Genomic DNA, 18,706 nt, shown 5'->3' with positions numbered 1-18,706 from the left:
CTGGTGATGTCACAAGGCATCATCACTTCTAGCACTCTCTCAGGTGCCTTCTGCCGAGCCTGAGCAGGGCCAGGTTCTGCAAACTCTGCCCAGCCTAAGCACGTTTTCTTACTCTCTGAGGCAATGCAGAGACCCTCACTCTCTCCCAGCAATGTCTAAACTCAGGTATGTCGGGGTCATGGCTACATACTTCTTCCTATGCTTTGGCCACAGACCTCTTGCTATGCTTCTTCCTTCTCAGGGCACAGAAACACCCATATAAATGATCTGGGGCAGCCCTAGGTAACCTTTGGTTCTCTAGGGTATAGAGAAAAAACTGAAAAAAAAAGAAAAAAAGGGTTGGGGCTGCTCCCTGGAGGAGCAGTTTGCTGCAGATTATATAGGGCCTATAGGGCCCTAGAGACCTCAGGAGCAAGATTATAATATCCTTTCCCTTTCTACTCACCTCCCTTTGTACCATAAATGTGCCCATAATCTCTCATCTCCTTCTATCAACCTGACCCTCATCTCTCAAGAAGTATTATTCCAACTTCCTTGTTCTGCCCAGATAAAAAGGAATGAAAAGAGGATATGGCCCTGACAGTATTGATTAGAGTTTATTGCTGTTTCACAATAAGGCCCCTTAACCCCCACCCCAGGCAAGCAGTGCAAAGTACAGATTTTACCTTCTCCCCTGCCCCTCTTCAAAGCCTAAAACACTGAAACTTATGCAGATCTGGGGATTACTTGTCATTATCTAAATGAAGGTATCTGAAAACCAACAGTAATCCTGCCTCCCAAGTTTATCAGGGAGGGAGCCTATGAGAGAAGCAAAATTCGGTCTTGCGGGAACTCCTAATCCCAGAGGGGGTGTTTTACAGCTCTCGGGCATGCCTTATTCAACTTCAGCTGTGACCCACACAAGGAAGGACGCCAGAGGAAAGCTACCTGAGTCATCCATGGCTCCCTGGTCAGAGCTAGCCATGACGAGGACTTGTACCTGCATATACCATTTCCTTGTTCTGAGCTGGTATATTTTTCTCAATTATTACATCTCACAGCAAGGAGGGGACCAGCAGAAATCCAAAATCTTTCTAAATGGTGGACACTGGAAGTACTTGACATTCCTAAATCTGGTAAGTCCATATGACCGCACCAGGAAGCAAGCTCTTAGTCTCTAGTATCAGCGTTTTTACACATATCACCTTTGACTTTTGGTAAATACAAAATTTCATCCTTTGTCTTCCTTCTTCATTGTCTTTGGGTTTTGGCTTTCTTTTTGACTTGACAATTGGCTCCGAGAAATCCAATTCAGAGGTTTTTGGTAGCTATGTTTTGTGCTAATTGTTAAACACTCTTTGAAAAGAGTCATATCTTGGAGCTCTTCTCAGATGAGCTCAAATGGAAAGACTAAATTAATGGTTTCACCATGGGATTGACTACAAACACAAGCGAGAATTTGAACTTTGCTTGGGGAAATCTGTGAGGGAAGGCAGGGTGGCGTATGTTGCGTGGGAAGCACAATTTCCAATGGGGGAACGATGCCATTTTCCAGCACAGACTAACAGATTTATCTAAGAAAAGCAAACACATTTTGCCATGTTCAGATCCCACTTCAATTTTTTATAGGCTCAGGCTCCATCTTAAAGGATGAATCACCCAACCAAATGGCAAATACACATTTTCAACAATTTACCAACCAATCCTATGACTTGATTCCTTCTTGTCTCTCTAGCCCAGCTGACCACATTCTGATGAATGAAGTGTGAATGAATGGGAGAAAAATAGGTTTTTAGAAAATGTTTTGGGAATATGTAAAAATATTAAAGTTAAAAATTAAAAATAGTACCTCCTCTGGGGATGCTAATTAATGTTTGAGATTTTTTTTTTAAACTAAGACCTAGGGTGCCATAAAAACCTCTGATTTCAGAAACCGGGCAAAATACCAATCCTTTGGAATCACAATCCTAAGCAGAGGTTATGCATGATCAGAAAAATTGACACTCTGAAGTGCTAAGGAGAAAAAATTCAGAAGGTTCAAATCCAAGCAACCTGGAGGTTCTGCTTTCTTCTCTCTGGCCTTTTGCTGGCTTTTGATTTTGGCCTGAAAGCTTCAAGCTTGGGCAGCTCTAGTGTCCTTGAAATTATCAAGGTGACTGCTTCTTTCAATCACAGGATTTTATGAAACAAACACACAAATAGAAAACCACAAAGAAATGCTTTTGTGGAGCTTGAATAATGTAGTAAAAACCTCAGCTTTGTCTATCTATTGGCTTTATATTTAAAAAGTCAATGAAAAGGCAGAGTGCCAATAGCCAGGACTGCTGATGGAATCTAATCCAAATTCCAGTATGGATGTCCCACCTCACAGTAAGCGTGGCTGAGAACAGACTTACCACCTACTCCCACGAACTGGCTCCCTGACTTTCTCATTCTCAGTTCCATGCCCCAGAGCCCTCATATTTCCAAGAATGGAAAAAGCCATTTATCTTGTCAAAGACTATTCTTTCCGAACATTAATCTCTTTTTCTCTTCCCTGGTGAATCAGCTACCAAATCCTATGTTTTGTTTTGTTTTTGTTTTTTCTCCCTTAGGTTCATTCTTTCTTCAGTCTTACTATCCCATATGACAGGCAATTATTAATTTGTACCTGGGTAATGAGATGATCTCTATATCGCCCTCTTGTTAACCATATATCCATTTATCTCTCAGGTTTCAGATTAATCTTCCCAAAGTACTGGGTTGGATTTGGTTTTGTTATAAACATCAGGAGCTTGCTTGCCCAGGATGGTTCTGCTATTCAAGAAGCCACAGTGGCTTTCTCCTACCTTATAGAAGTAATTGCACACTCCTGACTTAAGAGCTCACATGTCCACTCAGCCCTCAGGCCCTATTCTTCCCAGAAAAGATGGTCTCTTCCTCAGGAAGGCCTGTGTTTTCTCCAGCAGCCGTCTCTAGGCTTCTTGCCATCACCTCCCTACCCATGTTCATGCCATCTTTGGATGGAAGACCTTCTTGCCTCTCCACTGCCTTGCCATGGACCATCTGAAATCCCATGTTTTCCTTAGAATCTCTGCTGACCAACTCCAACCCACTTTTATTTTTCCTTTCCCTGAGTTTTTACAGCATCTCTCAGTCTCTGCTTATTTACGTAATTTATGTATAGTATTATTTTCTCATTTCCACCCACAAGTGAGTCTTAACATGTAAATGGCTCTAAAGCAGGAGTTTTGTCTCCTGACATTCTATGATTCTTCATTGTAGTTGCCCTAGTAGCTGGCGAGGAGGACCCCCGGAAGAAAAACTGAGCAACTTGGTAGGTTGACTGCACTTGACCTTCAGTGTTTTCTGCCTTCTTGAGCACTATTATCTCTTCTGACATCTTTTGGCTCTTGAAACAAACAGAAAGGGACTCACCTGTGGCTGTTTCCTTTCCTGGCTGTTAGGTGTCATCTTGAAAGTATGACTTAATGCAAAGTTTTCTAGTTGGTGAAGATGGGTTGACTGTGTTTCAGGGGATCAATTTAAAGATAGATTTCAGGGCACCTGGGTGACTCAGACAGTTAAGCATCTGTCTTCAACTCAAGTTATGACCCTCAGGGTCCTGGGATTGAGCCCTGAGCGGGGCTTCCTGTTCAGTGGGGGGTCTGCTTCTCCCTTTCCCTCCCCAAACTGTGCTCTCTCTCTCTTCTCAAATGAATAAATAAAATCTTTAAAAAGTATATAGATTCCAAATATGATACTTAAGGTGAGATTCTGGGCCTTAACATTTCTTGCTCTTGAGGTATCATGGGTTGATTTAATGGTTCTGTTTCCTAATGATTAAGTCTCATAACTTGCTGTAATACTAGTAAGTGTATTTAAACTTGTTGAAGTCAGTACCCTGACCTGCTTTCCAGGAAATTTACCACCCTATCTTTCAACAGCTTTAATTTTTATTTGGCTGAATATCAGTTATGCCTCATTTCAAGAGCACAACTCACCTTAGTGCAGATCAACATTCTGATCATCCCCATTTTCCTCCTGAAGCTTCATAGGGCTTTCAAAGGGAAGGCACACAGCATTGGTGGCAGGGGGTAGAGTGGGAAGGGTGCCACTGAGATTTGGTCACAGTGGCCAGTGCCTGCCTAGTGCCTGAGAAGAGTAAAGAAAAGTGAGGGAGAAGTGAGTTTGAGCCTAATGAGGGAATATGTCAACCCCAGGGAAGAGGCAGTCAATTCTCTGTTGGGAGGGAGAGGCTGTGTAGCCCCATGGTTATAAGCATGAGCTCTAGGGTTATGAGTCTCTGGGATGGCATCTCAGCTCTACCATCTCCAGGGGCTCTGATCCTGGGCTAGGTACTTCATGTTTCCAAATCTGCCAAATAGAAATAAAAGCAGTCATCACAAAATGGCCATAAGGATGCATGACTCAACATGCAGGAAGCTCTCAGAATGCTACACACACTGGATGATGAAGAGAGAAGATAGGGAGGTGGTGGTGAGCTTCTAGTCATCTCACCTTTGACTGGAGGTCATGCAGAGGACAAAGTGATTTAGTGGGATATCAGTTGGTGGGTCATGGATCCAGGCAAGGGTCACCCACCCAGCTCACTGCTGGTTATCTCCTTCTGCAGGGTGCATGTTCCAGCTTCCCAGCCAGCAGTTGGCCACTGTGGAGCCACTGTTAGCTGTGCAGGTACAGGCTGCAGGCACTGGGGCAGTCTTGGGAGTAGAGTTGGCAGGCTCAAGCAGAGAAGAGTGAGTCGTGCCGAATGGGGAACCCCCTGAAGCTGGGTGTGGAGACATGGCAGTGCTGTGGACATCCTCAGGTTGCTCCTGTCAGCTCAGGCTTCCAGTGCCTGAGACTTCCACAAATATTGTGTCCCCTCCTATCAACTCCATTTCCATCCAGGGACTGCCCCTGACCTCAGGGTACATAAACTGGGAGGTGGAGGTTGGAGGGGACTTTTAGCTACAATTGAGCTTGTTGGCTTTATGCAGGTTGTCGGGTTTTCCTCTTTTTAAAATAAAGTTCCTCCTGAAACGTTGTGCCACATAACTGGGATCTCCAAGGGAGATTCTAGGTGGGCCCCTCCCCCCTTAACCGACAGAGACATGACCTTACCCTCCATTTTTCATGAAGTTGTCCAAGCCTCCTGCATCTCTGACCTCATTTTCTTCAGGCTGTCACCCTGACAACAGCAACTTCATCACATAGGTCCTTAGAGATGGCAGAGCAGGGCCAGGGAAAGAGAAATCCTTCAGGACCCTCCATTGGCCCAAACTCCAAATGCAGCTCAAGAATAATGAGAAGAGGATCCATTTATGTTACAGGACTCACTTGAGGCCAACCTTTAATTTCCATCATCAGGTTAATACATTACTCTGTGGAACCCTTAAGCTCAACAGAGTCAGAAACACACTTAACTGTCTATTCACAAAAAATGCTTAAGCCCACGGTTTTCAGCTCTCAGTTGGCTGAAAGGATGAGAACTGATGGCAGGAAATTGTCACCACCAGCACCCAAAATAAAATAACTAACTTACTGAACCCACGATGTTTTGGTAGGCTCTTCACGCACCATATAGAGCTCGGTGATTGAAAACTCAGCCTTTGGAGCCAGGCTGCTGGGGATGAGGGGAGGGGGGATTCCTGGTTCTGCCGTTCACTTGCTGTGTGATCGTGAGTTACCTAACATCTCTGAGCCTCAGTATCTTCATATGGAGTGGATCCTGGGATGGGGCCCCCAGAATCCCCAATGTCCCCAGCATCAAGGTATTCATGCCCCACTTCCTGGGAGGAGTGTTGGCTGCTGATGACTCATAGCTGAGGTCCTGTCCCAGAAATGCCCTTAGCAGAAGGGAGCTGTCTCGACAAGGCTTGGGGCTCTCCTTGGGTTGGCTTCATCCAATGACTAGTTGATTTGGAGTAGAAAGGCTGGGCTCTAGGACAATTCTGAAGAGCCAGCTCAGCTCTAGAGCTCCTTTGGGGACCAGCTGATTCCATGCAACTGCATTATCTTTCATCTTTTCCTGCTGCTCAGTCCTGCTCCCACCTCCTCCTTCCCTCTCTCTCACAGTTGTTTCAAGAGTACGCCTCAGTGAACACTCTACAGGCAGATCTAAGAATCTGGTTCTGTTTCCCAAGGAACCTGACCTACATGATGTAAAATAGTAAACATACAGAAAAGGCTCTTCCTCCTCTTTATCCTCTCTTCTTCCGAATAAAAACATGTGAGAACAGAGTCTGCCCTGGCCTGTACTATGTGTAATAGTTTCCGAGTTTCTGGCACCTTAACAGGCACCCTGTGAATGTTGATTGCATGAATAAATGACCAGAACATGGGTCTACCTGGTCTGAAGCACTTTTTAGGGAACCCCATCCCACATGTAAGGGAGTCTCCCCACAGCCATCCTGCTGTTACTCTGAGGCCAGTCATCAGCAGCTATGCAGCCCTGGATGAGCATTCTTAGAATTCTTCTTCCAACCTGTCTTTCAGTGTTAGTGGTTTCTTTTTTTCCCCCTCCTCTTCATGCCAGTTTATATTCTTCATATCATTTCTTCTATGTTTTTTTTTATCTCAATTTCTTATGTAAGCTAAATGCACATAAATGATGCTTGAAACAGTCTATTATATATAGTGCAGATCTATTTTAGCAAAGGTCTCCTCTACCTGTCCCCAAATACCAATACCCTCATCATCGCAGCAGTTATTTAAAATACCCACCACAATTGGTCTCCGTTTGCTGTTTTATTCTGGAGTCATCTCCCACTGCAAGTCTTGCATCATTTTGAAGGCAAGACCTAAGAAAGTCCCAGCCTGTTCGAGTCAGGCACAGAGCTGGGCTGGGCGTTGGATGACTTGACTCATCCAATAAGATCTGTAATGTCTTGTTCAGGAAACTTGTGGAATCTCCCTCTCTGGAATTATTTTTTAAATAGAAGAAATTCTCATTCCATGAGATAGTTGAAGAAGGTTCTGGCTTACAGGCAAAGAAATTAACACGATGACTTAGAAAGGCGAAGTTTCCATAATTTCAAGATTTTTGTGAATTTGTGATGACACGTGAATGTAAAAACAAAATTTCCTTTAGCGATGGTTTCTTAAATTGCACTACTTATAAAAAATGTAATTCAGCCTTCCCAGGTGGTAAATTTGTTAGCTAGCAGCAAACACGGAAGCCAGCTAACAAACTTAGACCAGCAGCATTTCAGAAAAAGGCATAAAGAAAAAACAAACTTAGAAAAGAATTGGTAGGAGATAAATCACAGAGCAGTAGCTCTGAAATAAACCCTAATCGAGAGGATAGCATTAGCTCTGCTCTCCTGGGCAGCCAAAATAGTTGAAAAATGTAAATGACAGTCATTTTGTAAGATTCTTAAAAGAAGGCTGGTTGTTGCTATCTTAATGCTCTACTGTGTTGGTCTGCTCTTACTGCCATAGCAAAGCACTACAGACTGGATGGCTTAACAGAAATTTATTTTCTCATAGTTCCAGAGGCTAAAAGTCCAAGATCAAGGAATCAGTAGGGTCAGTTTCTGTTGAGGCCCCCTCCTTGGCTTGCAGACGGCCACCTTCCTCTCCTCACGTCTTCACATGGTCCTGCTTCACTCGTCGTGTTGTCTATGTCCTAGTTTCTTCTTCAGAGAAAGACCCCAATCATATTGGATTAGGACCCACCCTTACTGACCTCATTTTAGCTTTTTTACTTCTTTAAAGACCCTATCTCCAACCACACACACTGAGGGTTATAAACTCCAACATAAGAATTGGGAGGGGGGTGTGGGGGACCCAGTTCAGTCTCTGATAGCTACCATTTTCTCCCTTGGCTGTCCTTTCTGTGCTTGTTTTTATAGACATTTCATTGTATTGTCCCGAGGGAATGAGCAGACCCTGTCACATTGGGTGAGCTGATACCAGCCTGTCCTTGAGGCCCTCCAAGAAGGCTCCCCATTGATTGAGCTCATAGCACCTCCCTCTCCTTGCCCTCCAGCTCTGCTGCACAGCTCCTCTCTGCCCTAGTTCTGGCTTATTTATTTCTCTTGGCAACACCCTAGCGCCTCCCTCCTGAGCTCCTTTGTGAGGGCTCCACAAATATTCCTTGTTGATACAGATGATGGCATGTCAATGCACATTGAGATCAGTGGGGACAAGATGCACACAGTTGGCGTATACGTGTGAGGGGGTGCGGATGGGGGCGGGGATGGAGGGCTGGAGGGCTGGGCAGGGAGAGGTGTCGGCAAGTTTGAGGCATGGGGAAAAGTTGTATTGATGAAGGGGGAGCCGGGGAGGCTCTGAGTAATGTGTTCTCCCCTAATCCAATTTCCACATTTTTGACTGGGAGAAGTCAGAGAAAGTTAGGATGAGCTTGATTCATGGTGACTCTGGGACGCTCTTGCTAAGGAAAGCAGTCACATGGACTTCACATGCTGGGTGGAGGCGGCCTCTCCCCAAAGACAGAAACCCTGGCAGGCTCTCAGTGCTCAGTACGTGATTAATTGCTATGTTGATAGAAGAGTGCAGGCCTCTTCGCTGGGGCCTAGGCCCCATGCCTGTCCTTCCTAACTAAAGCAGCTGCCTGCTGTGGCCTGAACAGCTGGAAGTGAAACCTGGGGTGAGAGGAGAGCTGCTCCAGTTGGGGCAGGGGTTGGGGGAGTGGTGGGAGGAGGCCACTTCCTCTATCATCCATGTGCAAAAGACTGCTCCAAATTCTGCAGCCTGGGGGCCGAATGTCAAAAGTTGATGACGAGTATTGGGGTGGCCACCTCTTCATGTCAAAACTGTTGCCCACCCCTCTCTGGAACCACCCTTCTGACTCAAAGCTTCTTCCTCCCTTCAGGGACCATGAGGCTCTCGTACCTTTCTCAGTTTGCTACCATCTGATCATTCTTTGCTACCTTGCTGCCCCCTTTGCCCCCTCATGACCCTTAGTTGAGGGGTCTTGCCCCTCACTTTCCACCTCTCTCTCTTTCTCTCTCTCTCTCTTTCTCCAAGCTCATCCCATCAGAAGGTTCCCTCCCTGGATCTCCACTCTCTTGGGAAGGCCAGATCCAAATGTCCAAATGGAAGCTCCTCTAGGTAAGTGGCTTTCCACCCTAGCTGTCTCAATTAGCAGCACCTGGGAGGATTTTTAAAAATTCTGAAGTCCAGGCCACACCCCCAGGAAATTAGAGTCTCTGGGGGCATAGGTTGAAAATTGGACATCAGTATTTTTCAAAGTCATTTTTAAGTCTCCCACCTGGAGATACTTGTCTTTCTTCCAACCGCCCACAGTGCTTTATCTGAATTGTTCTTAGAAACCCGACTTTTTTTTTAAAGTCTGACTCAAGAACCAGACTGGGTTTCAAATCCCCATTCACCAACCATGAGACTTGAGGCAAGTTTGTTCATGTCTCTGTGCCTCAGTTTTCTTATCTGTAAAGTGGGTTGTGAGAGAGCATGATAATAGGACTTACCTAAGGTTATTATGAGAAATTAAAAACCTAGATCAGTGCCTGGCACATAACAAGAAATCAATGAAAGTCCGTTATCATAGCTTTGAGTAGTCAGTAGGAATTTTCAGTGATAAATTTATGTCTAATCCAGTGAGTGATTCCAGAACTTTAGCATATATAAGGATCACCTGGAGAGTTTGTTAATAAGTTCCTGGACTCTGCTCCCAAAGATTCTGATCCTATAGTTGAGTGGGGCTGAGGTCTTGTATTTCTCACAAGTTTTGGGGTGACACTGGTGCTGCTGGTCTGAGGACCCAGCCGGGCATGTCACTGACCTAATTCACCTCTGGATCCTCCCTCACCCACCCTCTCAGGCTAGAGTGGCAGACGGCTAACTCTGCTAGAACTTTTTTTTCTGGGAGTCCAGACCTCAGAGGTCATTTCTCAACAGCCAACTTGATCCATCATGAAAGCAATGCCGTAGGTTCCAGAACTCATACACTTAGAGTCCTGACTGCCCCTTTTGTACCAACCCAGAGCTTTCAAGAAATAGGATGAGATCTAATGCAAGCACAGTTTAAAACCAACCCTAATTCTATATTGTGACCTACGAAGCTTTCAATCAGAAGCCATAGGTTTGTGCAAAAGAGTAAGAATGGGCAAAGTTTGCCTTTATCTGGTCTTACTTCCCGGAAAAAGGCCTTACTTCTCTTTTTCCTCACCTCAAGGATCTCATGGTACTTAGTGATGAACAGAGCCCCTGGCTTGCCCTATCCCTGTGGGTTTAAATCACTCCCTTTGCCAGATTTTCTTTGCAAGGGCTTCAGGTACCCTGTTTCAATCAAAGAAGGACATTGGCTTCTCCCTCAGGTAAGCAAGACACCATTTTGTGCATCTCCCTCGAGAGCACAGAGCTCCTTTGTGGTGCTCTCGACCCTGATTCCGGCTTCTTTAATGAGATTGCAGCACCGGGCATTTAACATTTTTTTTTTTTTTCTTCCTGGGAAGATGTCAGAACATGTCCACCATTGTGTCTGGCTCTTTGCCCTTGTCTTGTTTATTTGGTTTTGCCCACCTCCGTGCAGCTAAGGTATCTATCTCATTACATTCTCCTTTTAAGCTGACTCTTTATTTTGTTTCCATTTTAGCTTGAGTCCATTACACTAAATACTGTACACATTATTATCCCCTAAACGACTTTACTCAATCAGTTTTAGTGAGCAAGGTCAGGGCCCACTGAGCTGGAAGACCAGCCCTTAAATTGGATCTCAACCAACACAGCCAACAGCCCCCTCCTTCTCAAATCAACATTGCTCCCAGAGGGATGGAGCTTTACGTCAGTGAAGAATGTATTAATTAAAGCAAATGAAAATGCCCTCATTTGTTGTAATGAATTTAGCTCTTGCAGGCCATTTTCTTCGGGGTCGCCTGCATGGAAGATGTGCTAAAAAGAATTAAGGGAGAGAAAGACATTAAGTTCATGACCACCTTCAGAGACCTGCTTTTTACCACGCTGGCTTTTCCAATCTCCACAGTAAGTCACAAAGATGTGTTAGTAATAGAATACACTTGTCCATTTAAATGAACAACACTTCTCCTGGGTAGCAAGGCTGTTCAGGTGCTGATTATTGGGAACCTGAGCAACTGCATTTGCATGAATGTCTTGTCTGAGGACCACACCATGTTGCCCAGTGTCATCAAGAAATAAGGCTCATTACTGACCAGAATTATCACTGCCTTTTTATCTTTGTAAACATTTGATTCGAGATCCTTATGGATGTCTAATGGGGAAGTTTGAAGGATCTTTCTTAATCAAGCTACAACTAAGATAGCCTTGGCTCCATCAGAGTCTTGGGAATGCAGGGTGCTGGGGAGACAGATGAGTCATTTTTCCTTTTATACATCTTCTTTTACTTGCTACAATGAGCATATGTTACTTCTACAAGTGGAAACCATAAAAAAGGGCGGGGGGGGGTATGAGAACTTCAGAGTTGGCTCATGGAAAAGACAATTGGGGAGAGAGCAAGACAGTCTGTCCAAAATATCTAGTGTGGGGTGCACAGCGAGTGCCTCATTCATTTTGTTGAATGAATGGACACTGGAAAGAAGCACGACATCTGCCAGCGACAGAAAGTGGATTTGCTGATACTGCCCACGTCTCGATGACATTGCTCCTGTTTTCATTCATTGGTTAGAATGGAAACAAATTGGGATGAAGCCTGTCGGCTGCCCAGCACTGCCTATGCTTAGAAATGACTGCCTCCCTCTGCCTGTCCTTGTCCTGCACCCTATAGTATTGAAACTTCAAACTTAAGTGCAAAATGAAACTGCCCAAACACTGACAAGTTCTCAGATAACAGAGCAAGTCCTGGCATTCCAGTTGTACTTCGCAGGATACCTCTCCCTCCACCCCCATAAATCTAAAGGCCCGGTTTTTAGCCACAATGGAGTTTGTTCATTTTTTTAAGGCTTAGAAATTGAGCCTTTGGAATTTAAGAAGATAGGAAAATTAGAAAATTAATGGTGATTTTTCTCCCCACCTTTACATTGACTTTGTAACACAGAGGACAGACACTTTGACAAGACAGCCAAGGGGCATGAGCAGATGAGGATCCTTCCAAAGCTCTGAGCAAGGGGGAGATACAACTCTCATTAACTAGCTTCTGATTATCCTGGGAGCTTGTCTCTTCTGCCCTCCCCCAGTGTCCCTGTGTCTCCTTGCCATGCCTACTTAGAGGGTGGGCAAGGAAGTGTAAGACTCAAACCACCCCAATGTGGCTGATCTCAGTACTCCCAGTGAAAGCTTAGACTAGAGAGGTCATTGGTTAAAATAAAATGACTTAATGGTCTGTGAATCCTGTTTATCTATATCCTCCCTGTCTGCCACAAGGACAAATAATTGATTCCCAATTCTCTGGAATCCCCAGAGAGTGGACATAGCAATTAATTCAATAGTCAGGAAGGTTGTCTTCATTTTACATTTCTATGATGTGTCTATAGGATATCTTTAAAACTGATTGTATCTATTTTTATTTTGCCACGTTTCCTTGGTTAACTTAGAAAGTTCTATGGAAAACAAACTTAATGACGCTATTTTTGTATTTTATTTTCCAGTTTGTATTTTTGTCATTCTGGATCCTCTTTCTTTATGATCGAGAGCTTGTTTACCCTAAGGCCCTAGATGGTATCTTTCCAGTATGGCTGAATCATGCAATGGTGAGTAAAGGGCAAATTCAGTAACTGAACAGAGATGGCATCAGCTTCTGTACTGAGAACTCCAAAATGCTTTATTTACATTTCCAAACTTCTCATTCCCCAGCATCCTGTTCACTCCTCCCTCTCAATCCCATCACTGTTTATTTAAAGAGTACTCTAAGAGGATGCCAGGGTGGCTCAGTCAGTTGAGCATCTGACTCCTGATTTTGGCTAAGGTCATGATCTAAGGGTCGTGAGATCGAGTTCCATGTTGGGAAATCTGCTTGAGATTCTCTCTCTCCTTGTCTCTCCCCACTTGCCCCCACTCGTTTGCACTCTCTCTAAATAAATAAAATCTTAAAAAAAAAAAAAAAAGGAGCACAGTGAGGATACAAAATGAACAAAAACAGCTATTATAATTGGAGTCACTGCAAGTAGAGGTGATGTCCAGGCAACATTTATTGTAAGTTGCTTCTAAAGTCATTGAAAAACACCCAATAGTAAGGACAGGCAACTTCTTGTCAGCTGTAGTCTTCAGTGAATAACATATAATAAAATTCTGATCTAGGGATCCCTGGGTGGCGCAGCGGTTTGGCGCCTGCCTTTGGCCCAGGGCGCGATCCTGGAGACCTGGGATCGAATCCCATGTCGGGCTCCCTGCATGGAGCCTGCTTCTCCCTCTGCCTGTGTCTCTGCCTCTCTCTCTCTCTCTCTCTCTCTCTCTCTCTGTGACTATCATGAATAAATAAATAAAATCTTTAAAAAAAGTAAATAAAACAAAATTCTGATCTAGGAAAGAAGTCAAGCCACCTTTAAAAAAAATCCATCCCAACACCCAAAGAACATCTCCTAGCTTATCAGCAGCAATTTAGCTAATACATTTCTAAGACCATTCATCACAAATGCACTCATTCTTTATCTGTCTCTATGGATTTATTCCCATTTGGTTTTTTATTCACATGTTTATTTTTGAGGGGTTGAAGAGTAAACAAAACCTGTTCTGAGAGATTCAGGTCCCTGGTATCTGAATGCCAGTAACAATGAGCTGGACAAGCAGTGCTGGCACACGGGTGGCCCTGTTTTGGATGAAAAAGGAGGTCTGAGTCATTGGCACTGCATATATGCAGGAGTCATTCAAAGTCCTAGCTCAGCTTCTCAATATTTACAAGTGCATTTTCACACTAGTCTGGAGTTCAGAAGGTCTTGGATTCTGCAAAGCAAATGACATTTAAAAAAACAGGGGACATCACAAGAAAGAAAATGAAACTCACATGATTACCAATTTGGAAAAGAAACTCCACTAAGTCTACACCCCCTCATGTGCCCTGCCTCCAGAAAAACGTACCTTCATTTTATTTATTTATTATTTATTTATTATTTATCTATTTATTTTTGTACTTTCACTTGAAATATGTACTCAGTGAGATACTGATTATTGACAAAGATAGCCAAGTTCTGATCTAACTCAGAGTTCAGGACCAAAAACTATAAGTCCCTCCTCTCAGGGACCCCTCCCACCACCTTCTTTTGCTCAGACCACCTCCTCACTTTCCCAAATTCCCATTAACATTAATCTGAGACACACATGTAGGGAATATTCCTGCTTTTCAATGGCACTAATTGCTGTGCTAAGCTTGCTCCTCAAACACGAGCTCATTTAATTCACACAAGTTTATTTAGAGGACAACCATATCCTCCTTTTTATAATTAGAAAAAAATAAAATGCTCAGAGAGGTTCAGTGATTTGCCTGGGGCTACCAAGCTCATAAACGGGACAGTTGGATTGAAATCCAAGTCTAACTCACTCTTCGTTGCTTTTTGTTACAATAAGTGCAAAATTTGTAGTTTGATCTGGTTTCATAATTCACCAGGCAATCAAAAAGAATGTCACTCTGCTTGATTAACATAGCAAAGTGAGAATTCTCACTTAAAAAAAAGAAATCCAGAATCCCCATCTGTATGGTAATAAGCCAAAACTTGGCTTAAGAAAATGAAGTAATTTGGGACAAGTGACTGAACTAGATGTTACTAAGATGTTACTAAGGCAGAGCGTAGGAAGTGTCTTCTATTTGGATCCAAACACCTATATCGAACACCTTTTTCTTGGCTTTGTGAGCTCTTGTAGGAGTTTTCCTATAACCATTACAAGCTTCCTACCTCTCTAGGGTTCCATTTTCCACATAGAAGTTAAGTTGGATTTCTTTCAAACAGTTGTAATAGTGATGCCCAGCATTTGTGACCTTGCTAAACAGCCATATGGATTTTTGGTAATTTTGGAAGCAGATAATTGGACAATGTACATCATATCTGTGAACTAATTAGCAAGGCAGATATTGTACAACGAGGGTCTTAAGATATTTTTGTGCCTTCACCATCTGAGGGTTTCTGTTGACTCTGCTCCTTGTCCCATGGTCAACCAAGTAAATCCTTTAGAGAGAAAGGGCCAGAGTCGATGGGGGAGTGACACTGGTGACAAAGAGGAGAGGAGGAAGCAAACTCCCACGGGTCAGACGCAGACTCTTCTATGTTTCTGTTCATTTAATTGGAGAAACTCCCAACAGAGCCATTATGGAAAAATGTCAGCATCACCAAAACTGGCATTGGGTGCCTGGTAACATGGTCACCTCTAAATTTCCATGCTTCCTTTTGTTCTGCTCCAAACCCAGCATCTTCAAGACTGCATCCCATCCCTCTTTCCCAGATTGCATCCCTTACTCTGCACATTTTCTGTGCTTCCTATTAAATCCCTCTGGTCTGTTGTCTCAAGGCTAATTTCTTGGATACCAGTATGAAAGAATATGGAAATAGCTACTACTGAGTCAGTTTGTCAACTCTACATTCTAATACTGTCCTTTCATGACAACCCAAAGGAGTGAATACCTGGAAACTACCACTGTGGCAGGCAAAGTGATGATGGGCAGTCAGGCAGGACATTTCATGCTAGTTGCCTCTGTTTGTGGCTGGCCCTGCTCTAAGAGGAATCCCCTCCTTTTTTCTTCCATAATATAAGGATTATTCCTGTCTATAGCCAGTGTCGCACTTGCCTAAAAGATTCTTTCATTTTACAACAGTACTTATGTTTGCTATTCTAGCCTTAGATTTGGAATATCTTTCCTGTTGCCATTTGTGATGTTGGCCTGGGTTTTATGAGTAGTATTTGTCAAATTAAGAAGTAACACTCTCCTCTTTGACACAGTGTGGTTCTAAAACCTTCATGATTCATCAGGTCTTTGGAACTCTCCCAGCCTGATCCTTCTAGCTCATTGGAGACTCATTATTGAATTAGGGACATTCAAAGTTGACTGTCATCTCTAATGGACATTTTTCTACCCTTGCTTTTTTTTTTCAAACCAAATAGTAACATCAGTGAGATATTTGCATTCACCATTACAGGCTGCCATTGACTGGTGCCCTAAGAACTCCCATGAGAGCCAGGCTGCCTTATTTAAAGTAGATCAACCTGCCTCTTTCATTGCTAAGCAGTTCTCCAGTCTTCATGAACGAAGGGGAAGAACAGCAAAGTATTTCTCCAGGTTTTGCCAGGAAAACATTAACTCCCCAGGTATTAACTAAATGACTACTAAACATAGAACCAGAGCAGACAGATTTAAATAGCAGGAAGAGGACTCGGTAACTGAGGAAACCATCAGATCCTAACCCGAAGGGAGCTAGGGAACTTATTCCTCTGGAAATCAACCTAAATTGCTCAGGTTGCCCCCAAGGAGAGTTGAGATAGATCAGAGAACCCCCTCAGCCCCTCTACTTTTGAAAATAGTATAGTTATTGAGAACATGTGTGCAAGCACTTTATAAAGTATCAAGGATGGCGTATATATGTTATCATCATATAAAACTCTCAATCCATGGTCACAGAATATTAGACCTGAAAAGCCTTCAATGATATTAATGGAAATATTTTCCAAATAACCTGCTCTTAAAAGACAGGCCTTACCTTGACTCTTTAAAGTGGAGCAAGTGCCAGATACGGCTTCTTAGTTATTTCATGCATTGTCATTTATTTATTCATTTGAAAAAATAATTAAGTACCAACTGTGTGTGTAGCACCATGATCAATATTTGGCAAGGATTTTGGCTTCTAGCACCCTTAAATCTGGTTGAGCCTAGTATGCACACACAAAGTGAAATAATAAAATAACAATACTAATATACTACATTGCTATACAAGGTGTTATGCTGCAGTGCGTGATTGTTGCCAAATGAATGATGTGAACAGGAGGAGGGCTTCTATGCCCCCTGTGTCCTGGCCTGGCTGTGATTGACACGTTGTTCATGACTGAAGGCAATCCAGAAGGCCTTTGGGCCTTCCCAAAGGAGTCAAAACGTCAAAATGGGCCCTCCCAAAGGAGTCAAAATGTCGAGAGAGTGAAACTCTACCCCTTTCAGTTCCTTACTCATTCATTGCATGCAAGATGTTGTCTCTCCCTAAATTCAGACCCAATATCAGATTTTTCTCTCCTACCCATAAGCCTGCTGTGACATAGTTGGACTGCTAAGTAGAGGTAGGAGAATTCTGATGAGTAAGAAGATCATCTGTGGGCACGTCAGTACCAAAGGGACAGCCTTTGTTGTTACAAATTATCACCTTACCCCCTATGCCTTCCAGATTCCCCATCCCAGCCATCTCTTTGAGCTGGGAAGATCCACCATCTAGATATCTATTGGTAGCTCAATGTTTTTCAGCCTTTAGGAATAAATCTTTTTGTGAATCAGGAAATCCATGAATTTATAGATTCCATTTACGTGACTTGGGTTAAGATCTTCTGACATAACTGAGCATATACTTGAAGAGAGGACCCCCAGATGATTTTAATGCTCAGTTCAAATCCAAAAGACAAAATCAAGAATTACTTATTTTTCAAAAGCCATTATGATATACATAGAGCTGTTTTCATCTCTATGGAGAGATAAGAGAAACATCTATGGAGTGATAAGAGAAATGATTGACTCTCCTTGGGGGCAACTTGAACAATCTAGGTTGGTTTTCTAACCTCAAGAAGATTAAACTAGAGATATTTTACATCATCCACACATATATATATTCCCACCCAGCCTTTTAACATACTAAAAACAGAGGTTGTATTTTGCAGTATCTTTGAGAGAACATATGAGGCAGTAAAAAAAATACAACCCCCCCCCCGTTATTATTCCCCAGAAAGTCCCCATCCAAAAAAAAAAAAAAAAAAGAGGGACCTAGTCAAGATTCCCATGGGAGACTCTGCCTCCCATCCACCTCTGTTTCTTTAGGACATAAGACACCAGCTGATATATGTCCTGCTGATAGAGCGCCCCAGCCCATTTCACACATAGAGTGGTAAGTGAGATCCGTTGGAGGATACTTGAACTCAATTCAAAGTTGACAAAAACCATGTAGCTCTTAAACAGTAAGATAGTTGGAAATAAGCTCTCCTCAAAAAATACCTTTGTAAACCATACCTTGATTGACACCATTCTTATCAAATGTTATCTTAGTCAGATAAGCCGGATGACAACTGGAATGTAGCAATCACTCGAAGGAATATTTATTTGGTTTTTAAGTTTTGGGATGAATCTGGTTTAGAGAAAGTGAAGGCTGGCGAGGAAGTCAGATGGTATAGGGAGCCTGCATAATATTATTATCTCTATTTTTATATAATATATAACCAGCTAATATATGTATAATAATATATAATATATATTATATATAATAATAATAATAAGCAAGACATTTAACTGTAGCATGAGGCAGTGCCTTCTGTGTACCAGGCCCTCTTCTAGGCACTAAGGATGCAAAAACAAACAAACCAAATAAATCTGTTCTTGTGGAGAATGTATACATCCTAGTAGAGAAGATGAGGAGAAAATAAGCAATAAATGAATAAAGAATTAACGATGTCAGGTAGTGAAGGTACTAAAACTAAAACTAAAGCAAGGTGAGCGGACAGCATGGTGTGTGTGTGTGTGTGTGTGTGTGTGTGTGTAGACTTGTGGGTCTATACGGTATAAGGCAATCAGAGTAGTTGAGGGGATGTCTCTATGTTAAGCTGATATTTTCAGAGAGGTTTGCATAAAGTGAGGGAGGCAGCCACAGGAAATTTTGTTCTGCTTGGACATGTTTGA

The 18,706-nt window shown here is 43.0% G+C and overlaps 1 protein-coding gene across 1 annotated transcript in view; it reads left to right on the top strand.

Moving 5' to 3' along the window:
* Positions 1-5: 5 nt before the first annotated feature.
* LOC112658313 (androgen dependent TFPI regulating protein) overlaps positions 6-18,706 on the top strand; it is a 62,004-nt gene continuing 43,303 nt past the window's right edge. Inside the window, exons 1-4 of the mRNA XM_025444396.3 lie at positions 6-165; positions 861-1,115; positions 10,795-10,929; positions 12,510-12,611. Coding sequence (XP_025300181.1) covers positions 870-1,115; positions 10,795-10,929; positions 12,510-12,611 — 483 coding nt within the window. The 5' untranslated portion in view covers positions 6-165; positions 861-869. The remainder of the gene's footprint in view (positions 166-860; positions 1,116-10,794; positions 10,930-12,509; positions 12,612-18,706) is intronic.

The sequence above is a fragment of the Canis lupus genome, chromosome 35 (genome assembly GCF_003254725.2).
Source record: "Canis lupus dingo isolate Sandy chromosome 35, ASM325472v2, whole genome shotgun sequence".
In the NCBI taxonomy this organism is placed as follows: Eukaryota; Metazoa; Chordata; class Mammalia; order Carnivora; family Canidae; genus Canis; species Canis lupus.
Note: the sequence above shows the minus strand (reverse complement) of the source record. Positions and strands in the feature narration are given on the sequence as shown.